The 25,311-nt window shown below is 33.7% G+C and overlaps 1 protein-coding gene across 1 annotated transcript in view; it reads left to right on the top strand.

Annotated features, from left to right (window-relative positions):
• The first annotated feature begins 1,962 nt into the window (after positions 1-1,962).
• LOC145664152 (myrosinase 1-like) overlaps positions 1,963-25,311 on the top strand; it is a 57,558-nt gene continuing 34,209 nt past the window's right edge. Inside the window, exons 1-5 of the mRNA XM_081730553.1 lie at positions 1,963-2,181; positions 9,156-9,289; positions 9,934-10,068; positions 13,315-13,440; positions 21,002-21,191. Coding sequence (XP_081586679.1) covers positions 2,034-2,181; positions 9,156-9,289; positions 9,934-10,068; positions 13,315-13,440; positions 21,002-21,191 — 733 coding nt within the window. The 5' untranslated portion in view covers positions 1,963-2,033. The remainder of the gene's footprint in view (positions 2,182-9,155; positions 9,290-9,933; positions 10,069-13,314; positions 13,441-21,001; positions 21,192-25,311) is intronic.

Here is a 25,311-nt window from a genome sequence, read left to right as displayed (position 1 = left end):
AGTGTACAGCCCAAACGGCTCTTGCGATTAAAAAAAAAATCCTTCATTTTAGATTGAAAACATTACATTTGGAGACGGTTTCCCCTCTTACATTTTATTATAATTCTGATAATAACAGAGTTACTCTATGTCAGGGCACTTTTGAGACACCTTGTATGTTTGGTTTGGTACGTCTTCAGAATTTTTTTAAAGATAAGAGTAATAAACTATTTTCTGCTTCTAAGCACTCTATTAATATTGTTGTTTGCTTTTTCTTTTAGCGCTTTTATTAGTTTCTGCCTTGTAGTGTCTCTTTTGAAGTCGGCTAAAATTTTTAAAAAATATTATTTATCTATTTAGGTATTTTTGTTACCTTTTAGTGCATTTTTGAAGTCGGTTATTTTTTCTTTTAAAGATGTTCATATTTTCTACGTTTTAGTGTGATTTTATTCTTCTTTTAAGTTTTAAACTTTTTCCATCTTTTCCGATATCCCAGCAATTAGTTAGATACCTAAACTAAAGGCTGGACATTATTCCCTATAAAATTGGTCTTCCTACGAAACATATACGAAGAAATGCGTAATAAATAATTTTCAAAATCATTGAAATATTTTTATTTTTATACTTAATTTTTTTCCTTAGAAATAACTCATTAAATTAGTGAAAACTTCACCAAAATATCACGTAGACTAAAAAATAGTTAGCCTTTTGCTAACGACATGGTGTAATATCCCTAATCGCAGAGTATACGAGTCGCAGCAGGTCTGACCTAACGTCATTTGACAGTTGGGGCTAGTCTAGTATATTTACGAAAAGTGTTGGAATTCTTGGAATCAGACGTAAGGTATTGCACCGTAATGATGCAACTGCGTCAAACTTTATAATTTTATTTCAATAAAAGCATAAATGCTTCGCAGGCTTGTGAAAAAATATGTACTGTTTATGGGCAAGATATATTATCAAAAGCAACAGTCAAAATATGATTCATTTGCTATTGTTATGTCATTTCGATGTCCCAAATGCTCCTTACTGTGTGTGATCAATAATAAAAAATAGATTATATTCTGGCAAAACCCGAAAAGACTGGCATGCATTGCCGCCCGAAGGGGAGGGCAGAGGGAGACCCGGGCCCCTCTCTGGCTCACAAAAATGTACTAAATTTCTTAAGATTTTCTTAATACAAATAAAAGAATACGAAACGTAATATAGCAACCAGGAGAATGAGCCCCCTCCAGGAAATTTTCTTCGGGCGTACATGCTGACATGTAAGCAGTCATGATATCGACAATAATCTAAACACCCATCACCGAACAGAGCTAAAACATTTGGAGAAACCTGGCTGAAAAGGGGTTCTTAGCACCTTAGTTATACGCAACTTACCTTACTTTGTTGAATTCCTGGTTGCAGCGTATTTTAGGATAAGCTTTCTTCAAATATTGCAGGAATTATTTGTTTTTTTTTAATTAATTAATTATATATTTTTAAAAATATTTTATAGGTCAAAACCATCCTTGAGGACAGGTTATTCAATTAGTGAAAATCCCATTGAAATATGACCAACGAATCTCGATATAATCCTGTACAACCCTACAAACATACATACATACAAAGAGATCAAATTGAGGACTTTTTTTCTATTTAAAGTCGGTTAAAAATATTCATAATGATTTCATTAATTTGGAGTATTGTTTCGGTTTGAAAGTTATATGAGATGTGAAACTTTACAGCTCATGTGATTCCCATAATAAATTGCAGGTTAATGTTTGACATAACCTCGATGCTTAAAATAGATACTAAACACAAATGAAACAAGCAAACAAAAAAGACTGCAGGAAATATTCGTTATCAGATTTGTAAAATTTCAACGAAAAGTGTTTTTGTTCCTCCAAATCAAATCTATTCTTAGCAACAATAACAAAGCAACATTTAGTGTTATCTCTATAGCGCACGTGTGATAACGCTCTTGACACACGTCTCTTTAGATTATTAAAGAACAGTAACTAACAAAATTACTAGCAACTGATATGTAAGTAAGAAAATCTTCAGTTACAATCATGTGGTTGGTAGGCATCATTAGTTTGCTTATAGTAGGGTTAGGTGTGAGTCAAAATGATGATTTTTACTTCGACACTTTTCCTGAGGACTTTATGTTTGGAGCTGGAACCGCTGCTTACCAAATAGAGGGAGCCACCCATGAAGGCGGTAAGTAATATCAATAACCAACTCTATATCCTCAGAAACCTAAAGTTTATCGTTCCAGAAGCAAAAGATCCCTATTGAATCTTATTCCGTACCAAGTCAAGACAATGAGGGTTGCTTGGTCAGCTCGAATTTAATGTCTCTTTTCGGCACCAAGGTTATATGAGACATGAACTTTCAGTTTAAACTGGAATCCGAACCACCATAATGCGATCAAATTTTAATGAAAATGAAATGAAATCTTTGAGTTTTACGTCCCACGTTTATGCCGGTTAGGCTAAAGGAGACGGTGATTATGAGAAATGAATGAAATGGTGGAATGAATAAAGTGGGAGGAAACGGGAGAAGAACGAGAAAACCCACGCACACGGTGTTTGTTCACCACAAAGTTCACTTGGCAGGGGCTGGGATCGAACCCGGGACCCCAAGCACCAGAGGTGAACGCTCTCAAATTTTAATGTTCTCCCACCAGGATGTAACACGGGACCACATTTATTCCAAAGGCGCACTCGCTAGCAAGTATACGAGCGGGGAACGTAAACCAGATTGTTGTTACTCATCTCTGCAATATCGTTATTAACCATACATTATCCTCCAAGGTTATCCAAAGGTACCCTTCATACTGCTAGAATCATATACACCACACATTTTTAAAGTGAGTGGGGCACACAGTTTGCTCAATGGCAGAGCGCCTACATGTAATGTGAGAGATTTCTGCTCAATCTCTGCTTCGCGAGTTTGAGTGAACAACATTGTATCCGAAGGTTTTCTAGAGGTTCTGCCGTTCCCTCTTACACTATCATTCTACCAATTATTACGTAATCACTCATCTTTATGAATTATCCGTCTCATGTAGCCTAAAGAGCCTAATCATCTTACGTAAATCGAAAAATTTCATTTCATTTTCATTTCAATACGAGCAGTCTGATCTATCCATTTATGTTTTATTATTTGTTATTATAATGTCAAACACATAATTTATTAGCTATATCTACCAGGGATAGAGAGTGAATACATATTTTACAATAACAAATCCATCTTGAAAGACTTACGAAACGCCGATGCTAATTGCTATGATCCTTTTGTAATATAGATTGATGTTCCATGATGGTACTCCAACGTCCAGTGAGTCTCCGAAGAGTCAGAATTTGTTTATAACTGCAAGAAAAACACACTGTTAATATTCTAATTTTAGGTGTGAAGAAAAAATTAACTTGTATTGTGTTGGCCTTGATGGACCCTGTTTACTGCAAGTGTTCGGTCTCTGAACTCAGTTTTATTTATTTTTTCAAAAAAAAGTATGAATATAATAGCTATTAAAACTCCAGCTGACCAAAGCAGTATATATATATATATATATATATATATATATATATATATATATATATATATATATATATATATATATATATATATATATATATATATATGTATATATATATATATATATATATATATATATATATATATTAATAGCATATATCTGTGTTAACTTTCGGCTATGTAACATAGCCTTCCTCAGACACATTATCTTTTATTTTCCACATCTTCTTCTATTGGTTCTAACACGTACTCCCTCTTAATGCTTGGAAACATTGCCTTTACATCAACACTGAACAATATGGTTCTTTCTTTTCTGTCTCCCACTTGTTCTAGGGCACGTTTTACCTCCTCTGTGTTTTTCACTCTGCTACCCTCTGTCCTCTTATCTCTTCTGCAATCTGTTTTATTTCTTCTTCCAATTGTTCTAAAACGTTGTTCCTACAATCCATTACTGCTCTTAATTTAATTTCTTTTTTATGTATTTTTGGAAAATGTGTCTGAGGAAGGCTATGTTACATAGTCGAAACTATAACACAGATATATATATATATATACTATTAAAATATATACGTACATACTGCTCTGGTCAGTTGGAGTTTCATTAGCAATCTTACAATGAATAATTCACAAGATGAATATGATATATTTATTCTGATTTTCTAAATTTAATTTTTACCATATCGATCTTCTTGGTTTCTTGATTATACTTGCAGCCAATTACGAGACTAGGTTGGACGGTTGCATTTGAGTTAACGTTCCTTTCAGAAGCGAGTCTATATGAGATATCGACCTACAAGATCGAGATTTAGGCTGGCAGTATATTGACCATTGGACAGAACAACGCTTCGGTACTGTGAGAAATGCCACAAAGTCTCGTACCGTATGATCACTCAAAAATGTGCTAGAGAAAGAACTCTCCAAAATTTCAGTCTAAATTTATAATAGGTCCAAAGAATTTGAAACAAAAGTATTCAAAACATTTGAAAATTTTAAAATTAAAAATTTCAATGTGATTAGCCAATCAAATTGCACCAAGGAAACTTTTCCACTAATGAGTTAGACTATGAGTTGCGACTAAAGTTAAAAGTGTGAAATTGCTATTGTTACATATTAATCAATTTTAATAATTACATATTTGGTTTCAAGTACCATTTTTTTTTTTTTCATCAATGACCTTAGACTTTGAGTCATAGCTACAAATCTTAGGTTCAAAAATTTTCAAAATAAAATGTTCACAATCGTACAGTTTTAAGCAAAAAATTTGAAACGTTTCTTTTTAAAATCAAATAAAGATTTGCAAATGATCAACTAATCAGATTGCATCAAGAATAGTTTTCCGCAAATGACCTCAAGCAATGAGTCAGAAGTACAATACTAATGTTCAAAATTTTTCAAGTCCAAAAGTTTACACAAAACTTTTCAAAAACTTTAAACCAAGATTTGAAAGCATTCACCTAATAAAATTGCGCCAAGAATAACTGTCCATTAATGAGCTTAGAGTATAAGTTGTATCTAAAATACCAGGGATCAAAAAGTTTGAAAATAAAATTTTAAAAATCAGAGATTGAAGAAAAATTTCAAACTGAAAAATTAAACAGAACTGTTCAGTAATGTTTGAAAAATATTAAGCGAAGATTCAAAATGATTAGCCAATCAGATTACATCAAATAACTTTCCACCAATGACTTTAGACTATGAGTTGCTACTAAAGTAAGTGTGAAATTCTTATTGTTTCATTTTAATCGGTTTTAATAACTATCGGTAAAGGTCCAAGTCCCAAGTTTTTACACCAGTGACCTTTATCTATGAGTTTTCCCTTACTTTCAAAGTGTTAAGATAATATATTAGGTTAACATCCTCAAATTTGAATTTTGGCAATTTTTTAAATCCATGAACGGACACAAGTTACACCAGACAAATTTACCCAAGTCCTAGAGAACGAAATCTTATTTTTTGACAATTCCAAAATTTAAGAGTGGGTCAAATGTACTCCTTCCAAACTTAAGAAGAATGTTTCAAGATACTCATTTTTATATAAAAAGTAATAGGTTCTTGTATTCATCCATTTGATTATATGTTACAAAAAAAAAAAAAAAAAAAAAAACTATCTCCGTGAACATTAAGCGTAACATTCAAAATCCACATCTGATGCTAATTCAATTTTCCAGCCGAAATTTAAAATTCCCGACAAACATCAAGTGTTACTTTTGACTATATATACAATTTTGTACCCATAAAACGAGGTAAGCGGAAGAAACCAAATTTACAGAAATATATATTCAAATCCCAGAGAACATTTACCAAAGTTTATTTTTTCACAATTCCCAAATTTAAGGAGTGGCCCAATGTACATCTTCCAAACTTTAAGAGGAGTACATCAATATACCCAATTTCCTATATCCTATGAAAAGATAATTGATTTCTGTAATTAACCATACAATCATATATTGTAGAAAAGCCTCATCTAAGAAGATAAATTAGCTCAATCACTGATCACGTGATGATATGAATAATTTGATAATTTTGACCTATAGAAGGGGATAAGTAGGACCACTCATTTACAAAGTTATATGTTTGAGCAATTTACAGAGTTGTATATTCGAGTTCTAGGGAACATTCATCAAATTTTGTTTTCTCACAGTTCCCAGTTTAAGGAGTAGATCAATGTACCCCTACCAAAAATTAAGACGAGTACAACAATTTACTCGTGTTTATAAGGAAGGAAGCACTTCTATATTTAACCATATAAACATATAATGTGATTAACCTCATCATGGTGATAAATTAGGTTTATAAATTTCATATTTTGAATTTTAGGGAATTTTATACCCATTAAAAGGAACAAGATGGACCACCCAAATTTACACATTTGGATAGGATATTTGAATCGTAGAAAACATTTGCCTAATTTTGTTTTTGACAATTCCCAAATTTAAAGGGTGGTCCTATATTACCCTTCCCAAAACATTGTTAGAACATGAACATACCAATGTGTTATGAAAGGGAATGAACCCCTATACTCATCCATATATATCATATATAATCATAAAGTCTTATCAAAGAGAATAAAATAGGTCAAAATTCTCCGAAATTTACATTTTGAAATATTTTTACTCATGAAAGGGAACGAGATGGACCACCTGAACTTATAGAAATACATACTGCGATTCTATACTATCATACCAAAATTTCGTTTTTGCAATTTCCACAATTTAAAGGGTTTTATCTTATGTACCTTCCCAAAATTTGGAGGTGGGATAAGGCACCCATTCCTGAAATTTAGAGGGGACGTTCCTAGGTCATTTGCGGGCTATAAAAATATGTTTGATGACACAGTAAAGTATTAACTACACGTATTCCTGCAACCATAGCCTTCCAGTTGAGTGCACGAACATTATATGGAATTCATTGTTGAAGCCAGGTCTATTACGGTGCGGTGTTTCTATTGCACGATTACTCCTGGTAACTACTCCTGGTAACTGTTCATTGTCGAGAGTATCATAGGGAGATGCAGCATAGCCGACCAGATTATTCTATGTCTGTTATTGTACTGTAGTGCACCCAAGCGTCTATGGTATTTACCAATCAGTGTCTTATCGATTTCTGTTCGTGTCCGTAGATGTACAGGTTAGCGGGAAAATGCACTGTGTGTTCGAACTTATACAGAACTCACACCTGGCAGTCTGATCTTAGGAGCAATGAATTATACAAATTCAGCTTTGTCCCTGGTCTTCATTCAGGGGAGTATGACTTGTGCGTCGTAATGCGTGATGTTATCAATCCTATTTTCCGACTTTGTTTTGGACATTTTGTGAGACTCCATCTTCCAGAAACATGATGAGTACGTATACCGCCAGGGCAATCGAGAGTGCTGTACTCGGTATAAGATCTACATTTACTTACTAAGTTTTTGATTGATTGATTGTTATCTATCGAGCACATGTAGGGCATGGTTCGATGCCATCTCAACTCCAATAGAATCTTGGAGCCAGTATTGGAAATCGTGTCCCAAGCAGGCATTTAGCATCAATACGATCTATCTTCCTGAATAGCTAATTGTGTGGTCGCTCCTGCTGTTTAGACGTGGTATCATGTGGTGGATATTTTATGGTCTGTGGTGAGTTGACGAGGGGAAATGTTGAGTTTATCCCTGTTCATGTAAGCATGCCTCAACAGGTCCAGCAGTATGATTTAAATCTTAAAAAAATTGCTTTTGCAGCCAGAAACATCTGAACCATGAGATGTTGTAGGTTGTCACTAAAGTGCCACATAATTACCGACAGAAGGTCGTTCTGTAAGCGTAATCACAGGACCAAACTTGATGCCACGATATTGTGGCCCACAGCACGAGGGAGCTTCCGCCATGTTTCAAGGTGGGGGAAGACAGTTCATAGCATAAGCTTGTTTGTACATATACGATAGATAGACATGCATGTTCCTGTTGGAAATAAGGGGAAAGAGGACTCATTGGACCATATTATGTTATCCCAATCCTCTTTGGTCCATTATGAATGTTCTCGGTGCGTTTCTTTTTACTAAAGTATTATTGGCGATGGATACTAACATTTCATCTGAATAATTGTGGAAATTTATTCTAAGTTACAAAATCTTACAGAGATAAAAGTGAGGAGGAAGGTGGTGGGACGTCGTTCTCCCACTTCCAAAAATATCTATGCCGTCCCTCCACTTTCTAAAAATACAATGGGCGAAAATAGGCACAGGAGAATGTGACGTCATGCGCCCCCTACTTTTCAGATCCATTTTTACCCCTGCTTACAACTAAAAATCACCGGAAAATTGAAACAGTGAAATGAAATGTAGTATGTATTTTACTAAGATTGAATGAACATTATCAAAAGTATTACTGAAGCTTCATTTATTAAAGGTAATAAATCGAAAACCGTAAAACTATTTAGGACATATGACTTCTTGAATGAGCATTTAGACTTTTATGAAGACCTCATTATGAGTAAAATGCAACAATCTTAGCCGAAGAAAATTAACTTTCATTTACTTTTCTCAGGCTGATTTTTATTGTTTACCTATTTTGTGGTCGAGAACTCTGCTAACTATGTTTAGATTATGACACTTGCATCGGGCTGTGATTGTTTCAACAGTCCGTTCCAGGTTATGATTGAGTGCCACAGTTGCTTTTGCCCCATTTGTTCGACGCTTCTTGGCTACAATCTTCTTCTACTCGGTGGCTCCTGTCATGAGACTTTTTTCATTCACTATTACTCTTCGCCAATATCGTTTTGATCGAGATCTGGAGGCAGTCATCACCTTAGGCACTGTTCTTCGCGACTCTTCGAACACAGTGATAACCTTACATACCATTGTTCCAAATAAGACTGGACCCTCAATTTGGACTCTTTGTAACTCAGAGAGGTTTACCGTTTTGTATCACTATCATAGTCCCTCTTAAACACATGCCTTTACGTACTACAGGCTATCAGTTAACACACAGCTAACAACAGCCAGACGTTAAATATGTAACATCACTGTTACCACCTTACCCAGCTTAAGTGCTGCGAACTACACGTGTCATTATTACTGTAATAATGATCTATACATTTAATATGAAACATTAAAGAAGTTCTAAACAAACTGATACGCTAAATGTTATTATACTTTTTTTTAAAATTTTTTTTAAGGAAAAGGCGAAAACATTTGGGATTTTGCCATTAAGACAAGGCCCAATTACACAGCCGACGGTCAAACGGCAGACATTTCTTGCGATTCTTATCACCTTTACAAGGAAGATGTGAAGGCCTTAAAGGAAATTGGGGTAAGATAATAGAAAACGAAGAAATAGGTAGATCTGTAGTGTAGTGCTCTTCTAAAAAAAAAAAAAAAAAAAAAAAAAAAAAAATGGTGTTCGATTTTCCTTTTTGAGCGTGACTGTACGTACTTCTATCTTTAATGAGACATCCTGGGAAATAATGTGAATTAAAATAAGATGGTCTTTTAAAAAAACTAGTATGTAAGTAATGTTATCCTTAATGAATATTATTTACCTTCATCAATTCTTGATTTTCTACTAATTTATCCCGTACATTGTAATTTAAGGAAAGATAATATTTCTTATTTTGCTACCTAAGAAAAGGAGTTTTCGATATGAAATGTTTTAATTATCAGAACTTCATCTGGATAATTACGAAAAATTAACCTGATTTATAAAATCTCATAAAATGTCACCAGAAAAAGAGGCAAATATCAATTACAATATATTAATTTTACTAAAATCGGCTGAATATTATCAAGAAAACTACTGAAAAATTCAGTTATTATATGTAGTTAATAGGAAACCATAGAAAAAAAATTAGGATCTATAACTTATTGAACAAGTTTTTAGGTCTTGTTGATGTTCCCATTAAACTACAACAACAAATCGCTACAGAAACTTAATTTTCGTTTATTTATTTTTTTCAGGCTGATTTTTATCGTTTCTCTATCTCGTGGTCGAGAATCCTGCCAACTGGAGACATTACTGTTATTAATCAAGAAGGAATAGATTATTACAATAATCTTATTGATGAACTCCTAAGCAACGGAATTCAAGCTATGGTAAATGATCTCTTTTAATTGATGACTAAAAAGTCAATCTTCCGGTTTTTCAAAATAAAACCCTTTTGTATTAACACGAACGAATAAAGAAGTCCGTCTTTCATTCATTTTCGTGCAAAACCAATGGCACTATAATGATAATCGTATCGATTCAACCGAACTTATCCGATCTGGATCAAACTTGGCGATATGGTAGGCCATGACCTGCTATGTAAGCTTGTGAAATATTGTGGTATGCAACCTTTTAACTCGTGAGTTATGTATCACCAAATTTTGAGTCACGTTTTTTCGAAAAACAAGGAATATCGACCGTACTTTTACGATCTGCATCAAGCTTGGCATAGTGATACACAATAACATGCTAAATAAGCAAATAAAATATTATCTTGTGCAGACGTTTGGTTCCCGAACTATGGACCATTAATGTGTGACTAGAACTTATTGAAATTTTCACTGGAAAAAACTAATTAAGATTTGTTCCAAAAAAAATCCATGAAGGACGACTTTTCTCCGCAAATCAGAGACTTATATTCGTATATATAATTCTTTAAAGAAAGGTCAATCTATATTAAGTTATCCAATGATGGTTGTTAAATCATTTTTAATTGTTTTATTTTTTTACACACTATTACTATATATATTGGCAGCACAAAACTAATTTTTAAAATCTTTCATCACTGTCTGATTTTGAATAGCAGTTAGTTTTCTTGAGCAATGCCGTCCAGTTAGTGACTTTACAGACGTTAGTGTAAACTTATATAACTTAAGACTGCATTATTTAAAAACATGGAAACAAGTACTAGTTTCTTCATCACTTTCTCTTCTTCAATTTTGTCTTTTAACATAAAAAGCTTTAATTGAACCCTAGTATGTGAAAATTTCTCTCTAAGTTTAGTATCGAAATTTAACAACTTTCACTTTTTAGAGCTAAAGCTTATAATGAATAAATAAAATATCAAAGTTGATCGTTTTTTTAAATTATAATTACATATGATACTATACTCACTGTATCATATGTAATTATAACAAGTGCTTCATTATAATAAGTGTATAATATGCAACATTGATAAGTGCATGCTACAATATTTATGACATTTAAAAATTTCAAATTTTGTAATTTTTACAAAGTTTAAGGTCTGAGATCTCTGCTGGGACGTCGAATAAAAAAAAAAAACTATGCTTTTGCAGAATATATATCTAAATAGGGTGTAACTTAATTGATGTAACAAATTTTGAGAAGTGATTTCTGACACCGAGATAAGCAAAAAAGAAAAGAAAAGCCTTATTAACATATAGCATATTAGGCATACTGACAGAGTTAGCGAGTGCCGAAAGTGTGGGAACGGTAGGTTCGGAGCGGTAGATATCGAAAAAATAATAATAATAATAAGCATAGAGATTGCAGACTGTGAAAGGCCAAAGCTGGCGCTGGTGTTCAATTCGTAGTTGCTCGGTTCACACACCCAGGTAGCGCTTGTCTTCAAGGCGCTACAGTACAAGACAGTGCTCATTGTGATACGAATATTGAATTGGACAAGTGACAGTACTCGACTAAAACATGGATGTTATTCAAACCGCGAACAGGACGACATGCGATATTTGTACGGTCATCCAGATGACAATGGACGTGAAGCAGCACGACTCTATCAACAGCGTTTTCCTATCAAACGCCAACCATCACACAGGAAGTTTGGATCAATTTATAGGCGCGTATATGAAACAAAGACCTTATTACGTGCCCATGTGGACGAACACATATTATGGACGAACGTGTATTAGAAGCGTGGTGAATGAGCCAAGTACGAAAGAGTACGAGGGAACTTAGCCGTGAAATGCATGGTAGTCATGACTGTGTGGCATGCACTGACTGAAAATGATTTATACGCTTACTACTTGCAAAGGGTACAAGAACTGTCAGAAGCTAATTTCCTGAAGCACTACAGTAAAAAGTCAGAACGGCTATTGTGGTTTGTTGACGATAGAAAATAAATTGAACTGTGTTGGTCTCCTTTAGGTGGAGCCAACCTTCATGCAGAGTACACTCCCATTTCCACTTAATCCCTGGCGGAATATGTTTCATAAAGTTTTCTGACGTTTTTTAACTTCTCTTGAATGTAGTGTCCTATGAGGCGATGTCTGCGTTTTCAATGCGAGGTTCTTCCGGATGGTGGAAATTTTGCTTTTTGAGATGCCTTGTCATATGGCAAAGTTTCTCTTGGGGGATTGTTGTCTATGTCATTTCGCTCCTAATGGGGCGCACTGTATTGAGAGTTGCTGGTTTGGGTCGTGTTCCCCTCATAATTTCCGCTCCATTACGTACTACAGGAGCCTGTTGACACATCGTTGGATGATAAGACCCTCGCCAGCTCAAACTTCTTTGCACCGTTTCACCATCACTGAGTGGGTATAATGGGCAGCGGAACGTTCATAAATGAACCTTTCACAGAACGCTGCTACTTTTACTTCCATCGTTCCACAGATCGTTCTCAATTGATACTCCTATCAACTACAGGTCTTAGTGTGGCTAGCAATATATCTGGACATAACATCGGTTAAATGTGTCGTTCGAGAGGGGCAGTGAAAGTTTACCATTTTTATCAGGAGCAACCTTCTGTATATACTTATGTAGTAATAAGTAACAAAATATAATAGAAAATTATTATTATTATTATTATTATTATTATTATTATTATTATTATTATTATTATTATTAAGTTAGATATAACTTACTAATTTATTTGCAGCAGAAGAAGCAAAGAACGCACGTGGTATGATAGTCTTATACAGTACAAAACATTTCTAGAATGTAAAACAACAACTTTCAACTTCAAATGAACGTGCCAAATAGGAAAACATGCATAGAAACTTATTTCTTTTATTGTAGAAAAGCATGTACAAATATGTTAACATGAAGGATAATCCAACTTTCAATAGACTCATAGAAAGAACATATAGCTCTAATACAAATATTTATGCTTACTGCATTACAAAATTTGAAAGTTAAATTGTAAATATACCTATAATGAAATTTGAGCATTGTTATTGTGGACAAGACTGTTGTATTATATTTAAATAATAAATAATAACAAATAAACAAGAAATTCGTATTATAATTGAAATGAACCAATACCTTGCTATCCAAAATTGTATTACCTAATTGCAATAATTTTGAAACTTTCATTTAATTTATGAATCACACACAGAATCAAGCGTAATTTTAATTGGAGTTTAAACTTCTGTTTACAGGTGACACTTTACCACTTTGACCTCCCGCAGCCACTTCAGGAGAACTTCGGAGGATGGCCTAATCCTGTCCTAATAGATTACTTTGTAGATTACTCCAGAGTTGTATTTCAGAATTTTGGAGACAGGGTGAGTTCTGTAATGATTAAAAATAAGAATAGCTACTTTTAAGGAAACCGTTACCAGGGATGTCATTTAGGGACAATTGTAATATTATAGAAGCAAAGTAACTCAAGAATTGTTTTAGAAAATTCTAATAAATACGAAATTTTAAGTAGGCCTATTATATTGAATTAACCATTTTTTACTTTCCCGAATGGTTCGAGATATCGAATTGATGTAAATGGCATTATAATCATTATGTCTATTGGAAACCATCGACGTAATTCGATGTAATACTTCTCTAAACAATTCTTTGAAATAGTCCTTACAGAAAGTTAAATTTTCCATTCTTTTTAACTTTGTTTCTACTTGTTTGAAATACGTCATATAATGGCTGTTGTATTCGACAGTAACGTAGTTCGGATGTCTCACTTGCGTTATTACTATCTTACAATTCTCTAAAAAAAATCGATGTTTGTCATACTGTAGCGTCCTAAGTTTGGCGTGTGTAGCATTGTAAGTTTTTGTTTTACATGTAGATATGAAATATGTAATAACTTGATGTAGTGCCATTTGAAAAAATAGTTTTATGTTTGGTTAGCAGCATTGTTAAGCTGATTGTATTTTAGAATATGTCAAACGTTGTCTTCTATCGATGTTTCTATGGAACAAAATTTCAGCGCTTTGTATCTACTAATTTAAAAGTTACAAGGGCATATAAAGATAAGTGGTTCACCACACACACACACACACACACACACATATATATATATATATATATATATATATATATATATATATATATATATATATGGCAACGTTACAGATAAAATACCATAGAGTAGATCTACCAATCCATCAAAAGTCACGTCGTTTTTTCCAAGATGGTAGTTAACACCGACAGGTGTTGACATTAGCACAACTTATTAGCACAACAATTAATGTAACTGCTTGGTGGATTCGAAAGCAATGCTAATGGCTCCAAGTTAATCTACGACCTTGCCATATGTAAGTTCATAGTGAAATTTTTGATTCCCCAAAGCGGCTGAATGAGGCTCCAGAGGATATACGATTATATAATTTCGTTTTATTTTGACCTGAAGAATATCACTCTGTTGTCAGTGGGAGCCATTTGTAGAACACCCGTTCTATCTATCTATCTCTATCTATCTATGTACCTCTCTCTTTCTCTCTCTCTCTCTCTCTCTCTCTCTCTATATATATATATATATATATATATTACTAATGAAGAATTTGAAACTACGTATATACGTATGAAGTCCTTCCAACCTCTTCCACCTTAAGTAAGATCTGAAATATGAGTAAAATACCCAACAATAGTTACCTAGTGCAATTGCTATTATGTAACAACCCTAGACAAGTGCGATCATTTTCTTTCGAGGATGTGGTACACCCTCCTCCTCCTCACGTAGATGCGTTTCCATGTAAAGTCGAAGCGAGTAACTAATTGATTGTTCTGTTCTGTTCTACTTTTGGGAAAACAAAATTTCTTTAAATTCAGGACTATATCAAGATTGCAATCTCGGCACTACGATGGTGTGGCCCTCGAAAGAAGGTGAATAATCGGATGTAGACTGTAAATCTGATGTATACTCTATAAATAGGTAAGAGGTCCTAAATCCAAATAAAGGAACAACTTAAATCTCCAGGTGTAAATAACAGCTTCATTACCCATTTATCTCAAGTAAGTTGTACATACATAGCAGTCTTAAAATATTCAACGAGACCTGGAAATTAATGCAATTAATGATGCATTACAAATGCATATATTATCTCGACAGTTGCAAACCATATTATTTCAGCTTTGCAATTATTAACATTTACTTCCACATGGGACATTTGACAAAACTTCATAAATGCACGGAGAAACAACTACTTCAATTAATCGTCGCATTAGTAACTCAATGTACTATTAAATAACATCACGTAGAGTTCTCTGATAATCAATATCTTAAAAACATTTATAACAGATATCGTAGAATATACACATGCACCTATATTTGTAACAGTCAAATTTAAGTACCATTTACTAATCAAACTTGCAGACTAGATGTTCTATATGACCAATAAAATGAATGTAATTTATCAATTCATATCAATTAACTATGGTTATTACCTTTGCTCCAATCCAATGTTAAAGAAAGAACATAAGATGATCACACTATATTCAGGACTCATTTTGTGCAACAAATATTATGAACAACTTACTTCTTTAATGGCACCGAAAGAGAAATACATCCGATATGTTTTGGTACAGTTAATGTCACATTTAGGATTCCGAGGTAAATATGTTACATTAATGTATAATGTAACATATTGGTATAATGTATCACGGTCCGAGATCTTTTGGACATACTGTGTATATATTCACATTTTTGTTAGTTTAGTAGAGATTTTGGAAATATGTAGAAATTTATTGTGGTACGGTAGAGTTAATTCACAAAATTTTCATTATTTCGTCAAAGGAGTAATATTTAAGTATAGATTCCATAAAAGGAAAAGTATATGTAATAATACAATTTTTAGAATTTTGCTTATTTATCAATAATATTGCATTATTATAGGAAATGAGAGTGTATTTTGTAGTTTTCAGTGGTTTTTAGTTTATTTTCAATGTTATTGTGATGCAGGGAATCTTCTTAAGAAAACCTCAAAATTTCGTTTCGTAATTTCTTCAAAATTTTTAAGTTTAGAAATTCAGCCATAATGTCTTCTTGGCACATCCCCTTGTTTCGGTGAAAATTTTCTGCTATTGGATCATAAAAATTTCTGCTGCGTTTGAGATTAGCGGCGTCTTTTATGTTAAGTGGATAAAACTCTCGTCTTATCGATAAGTCATCAACAACAGCCAATTAGTGCTCTTCTTATTATTATTCATGGTCTTTTATCGAAAACAGCAGTAGAAACCAGACAGCAGTTTTCTCTCATCAATTTCGGAAAGTGTACAATGTGAAAGTGTTATTTATTTTAAAGTGATAAGTTTGGAAAATAATAACATTCTAAATTGGAGTAATTCAGTGAGAAAACTCTTGAGATGGTCAATGGACGATGGTTCTAGAGGCGCAAGCAATTCTAACTACGTCAGAATAAGAGTGGTTGGGGTGTGCCATATTATGTATTTAAAAGTGCATGGTTGTATAGTTAAGGTCATGGAAAATTGTTTTCAAAACACCATTCTAACCTCTCAGGACTGAGAGGTGATGTAAATTTTAAAACTTTGGAGGCCCCATACAACGACTGGAGCTTTAGAGGTAACGAATTTTGACCTTTTCTCCGAGAAGAATGACCAAATAAGTGGTAATGTTAACACTTTTACAGAGATAAAATTCCAGTTTGATATCTAAACTTCAAAATTTATTTTAGTGACAATGACAAGATTGGTGTTTCCTGCACAAGTAGTTGAAGTTACTATAATGTACTAAGTAGTTTTCGGTTTTCCCCAGAAATTGCATATATACATAACTGCGATGTGAATGTTGTAAAAACTCAATGGAGAGGGGGGGGGGCATGTTAGTCGTATCGGTTGTCATAATAATAAGAAATGTATGTGCTACACGTACATACATTTACCCAAAATTTGAACCTTGTTTTTAGGCCATGTAACTTGTAGAAATTGTTGTTTTGGGAGACACAAGTACTGCTCATTTTCTTTTCTTTTTCTTTGCTTGAATTCTGAAAAATACTCATTTGGTAAATATGTTTTGAAACATCTAGAAAATAAAAATCTAAGTGGATTTCCATTGCATTAGTTTTCTACATCACGGAGCAAGTGAATTTTATGGATGCATTTTAACGTACTTGTAAAGTGAGATTTTGGTTAACAGCTCGTGTCTTGACCACTATATTCTGATAACAGCCGTAGTAATTTATATTATTAGTAAAATAACTTGGAATGTTTAAATTGGAAAATTCGTTTGATACAAGAAAACAGCTGATCTGATCACGATACGTTCTTAAGAAAGTGTGGTGGCTAGAAAGTGATTTTTTAAAATTACAATGTCCATGTATGTGCTGTTCCTTAGGTTAAGTTAGTTTAGTTAGTTAGGTTAGGATAGGTTAGGTATTTTAGGTTAGGAATATTTCATGTGATTTTCTTGTGTTTTGTGGTGTCTGATGTGAAAAAGGTTAGTAAAATAGGAAATCTGGTAATCAAAAAGGAACTGTGCTACATGTGTGAGGTCGCTAAAACGCGTAAATCCTCCAGCCGGTTATAACCATGTTAAGCTCACATTGACACAAAGCAAGAGAGATGAAAAGATAAATAAAAGAAACTAGCTTACCACAAAATAAAGTAAACTTATGTGAACTGTATATTTTCATAATGTTGTGCAATCAGTCTGTTTCATTTTCATTATTTCTTTGTTTAAATTTTACTTTGTTAATCTGAAAGATACTGAAAAAATGTCAAGTGAATTAAGTAGCACTTTTTGTTTAATTTGAGATGATGCAAATAGAATTTACATGTTAATAATGATTGGTAAAACTAAAGGAAATACATATTGTAGAATTTGGCTATATCTGATCCAAAGGAGAATATTGTGTTGCCAGAATTTTCATTTTTTAAATATTTTCTTCAGTAAACTTTTATATCAAATTTTAAGCTATTATGTAAATAAAATGTACAAACCGTGAATTGAATATTTTCTTTCAAAGTAGGAAATGGGAAATCCCGCTCTAGTTTTAAGTAGTCGAGAATATGGTGATGTTTACAAAATGTATGGTATACTGATAATGCATATAGCAGTACATGAAAATGTTCTCATTTTCAAAAATGAAGATTACAGCTGTGAAAGATTCAGAAGTTTTTCTGAGTATAGGACCAGAAACTGAAACAACCGAATTCTGAAGAAGAAAATTAATTCTTTCAGTTTTCTCAAAATTCTCAGTTTGGATTTTTTTAAACTTTCCGTTGCGCTAAAATTCTGTTTGAAAGTTATTGTGATTTTTTTTTTTTTTTTTTTTTTTTTTTTTTTGGTAGGGTCATTTCACAAACTTCAGTTTTCAGAGTCCTCACTGTCAACTCAACTCGGAGGTTGACATCCTGATTCGGTAGTTTGTGATTCGCAACCTTTCCCGCGATGGATGCCTGGATGCCGAGCTGCGAGTTGTGATGGAAGAAGCTCTGGAATTATCTTCTTTGGGCAAATTTGAGCTCCATTTTCCGGGGACAACTGGCTTGGCAAATAGATCAATGATTGTTGGTGGCATACCTGCACGGGGCCCAGTAGGTTCGCGACCACCAGTCAGTGATACATTTACACAGTCCATAGTTCTAAGGAAAATGAATATCATCACACTATACACAGTAATTAATCTCACACTACATTTATTTTATTTAATTTTTGTAACAAATATATTTTACAGATACACCATTTTCACGAAAATTCTTATGCCAAAATATTAAATAAGATTAGTTTCAGAGTAATTTGTTGCTACCTCTTGTACGATACAACGACGACACATTTTTTTACATTTTTTTTTAAATCTTAGTTACAATACTTCAAAGATTATTTATATCTGCTAGAAAGTCAACTTACATTCTAGGCGGATAAAGTATATCATAGCCTATTACTAGAGACATTAATAAACAAACTGGAATATGAACTTCATTGCACATGAACACAAGATAATTGACAAACAATAAATTAAAACAAAAACGTAAAAATTGACATAATGTCGGCTTACAACAAACAATAAAATAAACATAATTCAGTCAACGTTTGAAAGTTGAAATAAAAGTGAACATTAGAAAATTAGTTCATGTGGATTATTAGTAGATTATTTTGTAAACGGATCAGCTGAAACGGTCCGTTACAAAGGTTATTTAAAAAATATAAGTTGTGAGAATTGAGACCATCTTGGTAATCACTTTATAAACCTAGATCAAATTGAAGATTAATATCGATGTCAAAATCTAGTCAAAGACTGTTGAGTGAGAAGGCTATGCCAAACTGATACTTAGCCAAAAGGATTTCAACAGCACAATATTTCTCTTCTCCATTTTGCTAACGAAACGAATTGGTGGGTGCATCTTAAAAAACCCACCATTCAGTGGCCAATAGGATCACCAAACGGTTTGCAATGCATCTTAAAGATGCATAAGCAATTTACACAAGTTTATATTATTAATATTGACTTTGAGAACACAAAGAATGAAAAGAATATTTACCAGAATGAAGATTGGTTATTCATCCAAGGCGAACGTTCTGCTAATGGAAAGTTAAAAGTATTCTTAGATTCTTTTGTACACCAATGGCTGGAAAGTGAAGGCATTCCTGTGGATATATGAACAAGACATGCATCGATGAACGATGGCATCGATGAACAAGACATGCGTTGTCATTTTGAAGTTCTTTCCAACTACAAAAATCTTCATGTTTTCCTCTTCCTCTTCGATAATATTGGATCACGCAACATTTTTTTTCTGTTTTATCCAGGAAGTAATTGAGGTAGACATCCATAACGAAAACATAATTACCTTCACTTTTTAAAATTTGATGAATGATGATTCATTATTGACCAAGTCGCGTTTGATGTGTAAATATTCAGTACATGACTATTAAGTACTTGTGGTCATACGACTTGGGTATTCCATGTCATGATGATTAGCAAGTCATCCGTTGAACGCCCTGCCTGAAACAAATGAGACCTACTGTTATATGTTACGGTGATGTTTATTTCGTTTGTTTGTTCATTTGGGTTCTACCGTCTCATTTTAGCACTGAAAGTAGACATGGACCTTTAGTTTAATATGGCATTATAACAACATATATACTCAAAGGAATCGAATCACGGTCTTCCACAAGATAGATAAAAACCAATTATAACAAAGGCGTTCATATTAAAAAACGAAATTGTTTTTGTTTGATGGTAGCATTAAAATTACTTAGTATAGTACATGTTATAAAGACTCTATAATCAAAGCATTTACAGAAATTACTTTTCTAACTTACTGGCACTCGTGTGTATTGACTTTACAAAAGCGCTCGCATGATAGCATTTTTACTAATTGCAACACAATATCAAGAATCAAACAGAAAACGCATATATTTCAACTACACATGTTTAAAACTTTTAGGTATTAAGAACGTATTTTTCTGAGAAGACGGCGTAAACACGACCCATGCAAGCACCTAAAGTTAATTAGTGTAATAAAGCAAATATTTTAGCACTAATTACCCCGATGAACCACTTCCTATAGAACTAATGGAAATCAATTTTTTTCCCACAATGCAACGAAAGTGATTCTGCAACACTACCGGCTAGAGTTGTAACTAACTGCATCGTCTGCTTCTGGCAGTAGCTAAATGTATCATTGGCTAATTCTATCAGACTCAGACGCTCTGAATGATTTGATTCGTTCTTGTTTTTAGAATTTCGTGGTACCCAACTTCCTTGAGTGGTGGCGCCACGGTCCCCACAGTTTCAGAGGGAAGAGCAGCTGAGACCTCTTATATTATATAATTACTCTATGTATTTTAGGAAGTGTGGAGAGAAGCATCCAAAATTAGAGCTTGTTCTTTTTTTTCTTTATTTCTAATTTCATCTTCTGATCTTTCTAATAAAGGTAAAGCTCTGGGTAACATTCAATGAACCAGGCGCTTGGGGACATTGCACAGGAGGTTATGCCAACTCAGCTGGTGTTCCCGGGGTCGATTCCCATGGTATTGGAGAATATTTGTGCGCGCACACTGTTATCAAAGCCCACGCCAAAGTATATCATATGTACAAGGAAGAGTTCAAATCAACACAAAATGGTAAGGATACGGTACATCATCAATTTTTACTTCTATTTAGATTTATAAAAGATAATGGATTGAACAACATTTCGTATTTTAAGTAGTGTGAATGAAAGTATACGTACGAATTAGTGAAACTGTGTCGACTATCGAACAGCATAAAATTCATTTGACATTTCGTATTTGATTTGTTGTTTATCTGAGGAATATCAATGTAAATGAATAAGGAAGGTCAATCTAAATTTTTTTTTTTTTTTTTCATTTGCGCTACTTCGAATTCTCATATTTCAGAAATGTTTGTTTAATAGTGATAGATATACATAACACCCTTTCACCAAAAAAATCTATTTCTAGATAAAAAAAAAATTCTCATTCTTAGAGATTTGATAACTGAATTCAAATATATGTTTAGTTTTTCTCTAAATTAAGAATAATTTAAGAGCAATCAGATTTTTATATAATATTTCATTGAAATATTTTCATATAATTCTAGACATTGTTCATATAATCCAGTGTTGGGAAGTAACGTAACGCAAGTAACGCGTTACTTGTAACGCGTTACTTTCTAAGTAACGTTTCCTAGTAACGCGTTACATTTTTTCCAAAGTAACTGTAACGGTAACGCGTTACAAATTTTTAAGTAACGTACGTAGTTTGCGTTACTTTTTTCGCGTTACATTTCGGATGAGTAACTACAATATATGTATATTTTTTTTTCGGAAACAAATGTTTGTTTCCTGTAAGTGAATTTCTCAGAATAAAACAATCGAGCATGAACTACGTATGTCAGTGACCGACAGTCACAGATACACAGAGAAACAGATAAGTACGTAGTGCCACTTGCTGTTTTTTGAAGATGAGGACAACCTTAGGGAAATCATGTGTACTGATAGCAAGCACCTGGAAGATTTGGTCGTAGATTTTGACAGCTCCAAATCAATACATTCAGTGAGTGAACTAGGAGTACAATGATACCGGTAGTCTATTTTACTTTGATTGGTGTTGTTTTTATAAAGATGGAGAATGAAAATATTTTACCGTTCGAACATTTGAAAGAATACTTTTTTCTTAAGAGCTGAGGATGATGGTGGATAGAATTTAAAAGTAAAGTGTCCGGCACGAGTCAAGCTAAAACTCGACTCGACTCGAATTCAAGTCGAGTTTCGAGTCAAGTCAAGGATAATATCCTCGAGTCGAGTTCCGAGCCGATTTAGTTTTTCGCGTCGAGTTTCGAGTCCAGTCGAGTTTGATAAATGACTCGTTCGTTTTAAGTCGTCTTGAAACCATGGCCTGATTACACTGGAAAACGAAAGCCATGAGAAATGTAAGCTAAACAGTAATATGGAATACTTTTAGTGTTGCTCACGAGAGGGGACACTGCTCGCATCTCATCTCGTCTCGATAGCGAGACCACAAGAGACTTTTCTATAACAAGCTCATCTCGGCTCGGCTCAACTGAGAAGATGGCTCGAGCAGGCTCACTTGGGGTGAACCATCGGCTCGAGCTGGCTTGGTAGGGATGAGCCATTTGCTCGGTTCGGCTCAACCGAGCCGAGGGCTCTAGCCGAGTCGGTTGGGTGAGCTGTTGGCTCGGCTCACTTCTTGGTTCGGGTCGATAGTGAATGAGCTGTGAGCTGAGCTGCTCGAGTCGTTGACAATTCTAAACCCGAGCCGAGCAGTTTTGAAGATATTTGGCCAGTGCCCTCTATCTTTTAACAGTGTTTGGCTCGACCCGAATACTCAACCTAGACCCTCAACCCAAATTCAGAAGCTCGTGAACAATGTCTTTGACTCCTAGACTTCACGACTACCGAGGTTGGTAATCAACTAGTTTTTTAGTATTCAAATACAAACCGCCTATCTTTCTTTTTATATACATTGTTGTTATAATAATAATAAAAATAAAAATAAAAAAATAATATAAGTTGTAGTAATAGTACTGTCATTGATAATAATTATACTGTTTATGTAATATACTTGAAGAATATACTCGAAACTACACACCGGATTTGGCTCGAGTCGACTAGAAACTCGACCCCAATTCGAGTCGAGTTGCAGGAAATTTTTTCGAATCGAGTTCTCGGGTCGAACTCAAAGATGTCTGTTTCTAGTCGAATCGAGTGTTAAAGAAAACTCGCTCGTGTCCATCCCTACGAGTAACGCAGTATGGCATTTTATCAATGTTACATTATATGAAAATGTTCATATATCAAGTAAAAACTTGTTCTTGCATTTACATAAAGCGATTCAGAACGTGCAATAATAATAATAATAAAAATAAAAATTAATAATAATAATAATAATAATAATAATAATAATAATAATAATAATAATAATAATAATAATAATAATAATAATAATAATAATAATAGCGGTAGTAATAGTAGTACGGAAAATTGAAGTCATAATTTTTTTCACAATTTTAAAGTTTCGGACCTAAAAGTAACGCGTTAGTAACGCGTTACTTTCGAAGTAAAGTAACAGTTACTTTTTGGGAGCAAGTAACGCGTTACTAACGCGTTACATTTTTAGAGAAAGTAAAGTAACTTGTAACGCGTTACATTTTTACAAGTAACTTACCCAACACTGATATAATCATAGATATGCTGACTGAACTTAAAGAAAAAGGATATTCCGTTTAGAAGGTAACAGAGAGAAATATTTGAAACAATGTTCACACAGTTTTTAGCAGATATTCTAAAGGAACATTTTCAAAGAATAGGCAAAATTTGGGGTTAAGTTCCAAAGTTGGTCGTCCGTTTCTAGCAAAATTTTGAAAATTTACCACTAAGAAATGGATAATTTGCTCGTTTGTGTGCTTAATAATATGTAAGGAAAGAGAAAGTTGTGTTTATTTTTCTTTATAAGTGGGTATAGCATGAAACCATTTGGAATATGAGGGAACTACTTCGCACAAGGTTACTGCATGGTTGGATTGTGGGAAAGTAACTAGCATTTGTATTCTGAACATGGCTGTAGGTGTACAGAGACGCGCCAGTTGGCATCCTTAAGCAGAAACGAGAAATTACAATCTATTAATTTTAACAAAATAGGTCTTAACTTACCTAAACCTAAGCTAACCGGACCCTGCCGTACCCTACATACCCTTACTTTACTCTATCCTACCCTATTCTATTGTACTCTTTCAAAGCGGTCCTAAAATTGATGGTTTTTTGAATTTTCGTAGCTGTTATTATGCTTTCTGTCGAAAACCAAGCAGACGATCAACTTCGGAATAAATGCGAATAAGTGTCAAAATTTGAACAAAATGTCTTATTTGTTCTTTCATATCGAGTGTCCTTCTCCGGAATTAAAAGTTCAGGAAAAATCTGCTAACATTATTTGCATGAATATCCCTTCATATTGTTTCTTCAGGGTAGTTGTGTGTTAATGAAATATTTGCCCGTGATCGTCCGATATATCACTGCAATTTCCTGGAAGGAAGTCCAGATTTTAATTCCTGAAATATACTTTCAAGGACATGTTACATCACAAATCTTTGATCATGTGATTTCACAAATTCCTTGTATTTGGAGTCACTTCTGTTTCTTAAGGAAGTTTTGTCTTACTTTATTGCAACATATCCATACTTCTCTTTTCCTTGTCTGCTAGGTACGCTTCACACCTTCAATCTTGTTGAAGTCAAATCTGAGGACCTCAAGTAAACCATATTTAATTTTAGCACCTGATACACGAGGAAATTTGTCAACAAGATGTGCAAACACTCTACTTGTTGGATTCAGAGCCTTTTTATATATTTAATTAGTAGACATCGGATTTTTATACACTTAAAATTCATGAAATATGCATGCAACTATAGTGTTAAATATGTTAAAATATGCACTTAATATGCACTAAAAATGCAATGAAAGAGCATTTTCAAATATAGAGCAAAGTTGTGACAAAGTTTTGTAGGTAAAATATAACTAAAACCCGGAATTAATGGCAAAATACCATAAGTGCCATTATTGCAATTTTCGTGATATTTTCACTAAAAGTGCAATTTCACAATTTAGAAGCAATTTGTTGCCATTGTCACAGGTTTTCTCTTCCACTACTATTTATTTATTTATGAATGACAGCATACCACAGATCTGAGTCGTTCTTATCTGGCCAAGCGATCTCGGTGTCTGATAAT

The sequence above is a fragment of the Thermobia domestica genome, chromosome 11 (genome assembly GCF_964235325.1).
Source record: "Thermobia domestica chromosome 11, izTheDome1.hap1.1, whole genome shotgun sequence".
In the NCBI taxonomy this organism is placed as follows: domain Eukaryota; kingdom Metazoa; phylum Arthropoda; class Insecta; order Zygentoma; family Lepismatidae; genus Thermobia; species Thermobia domestica.
This window is presented reverse-complemented; position numbering and strand designations above follow the sequence as displayed.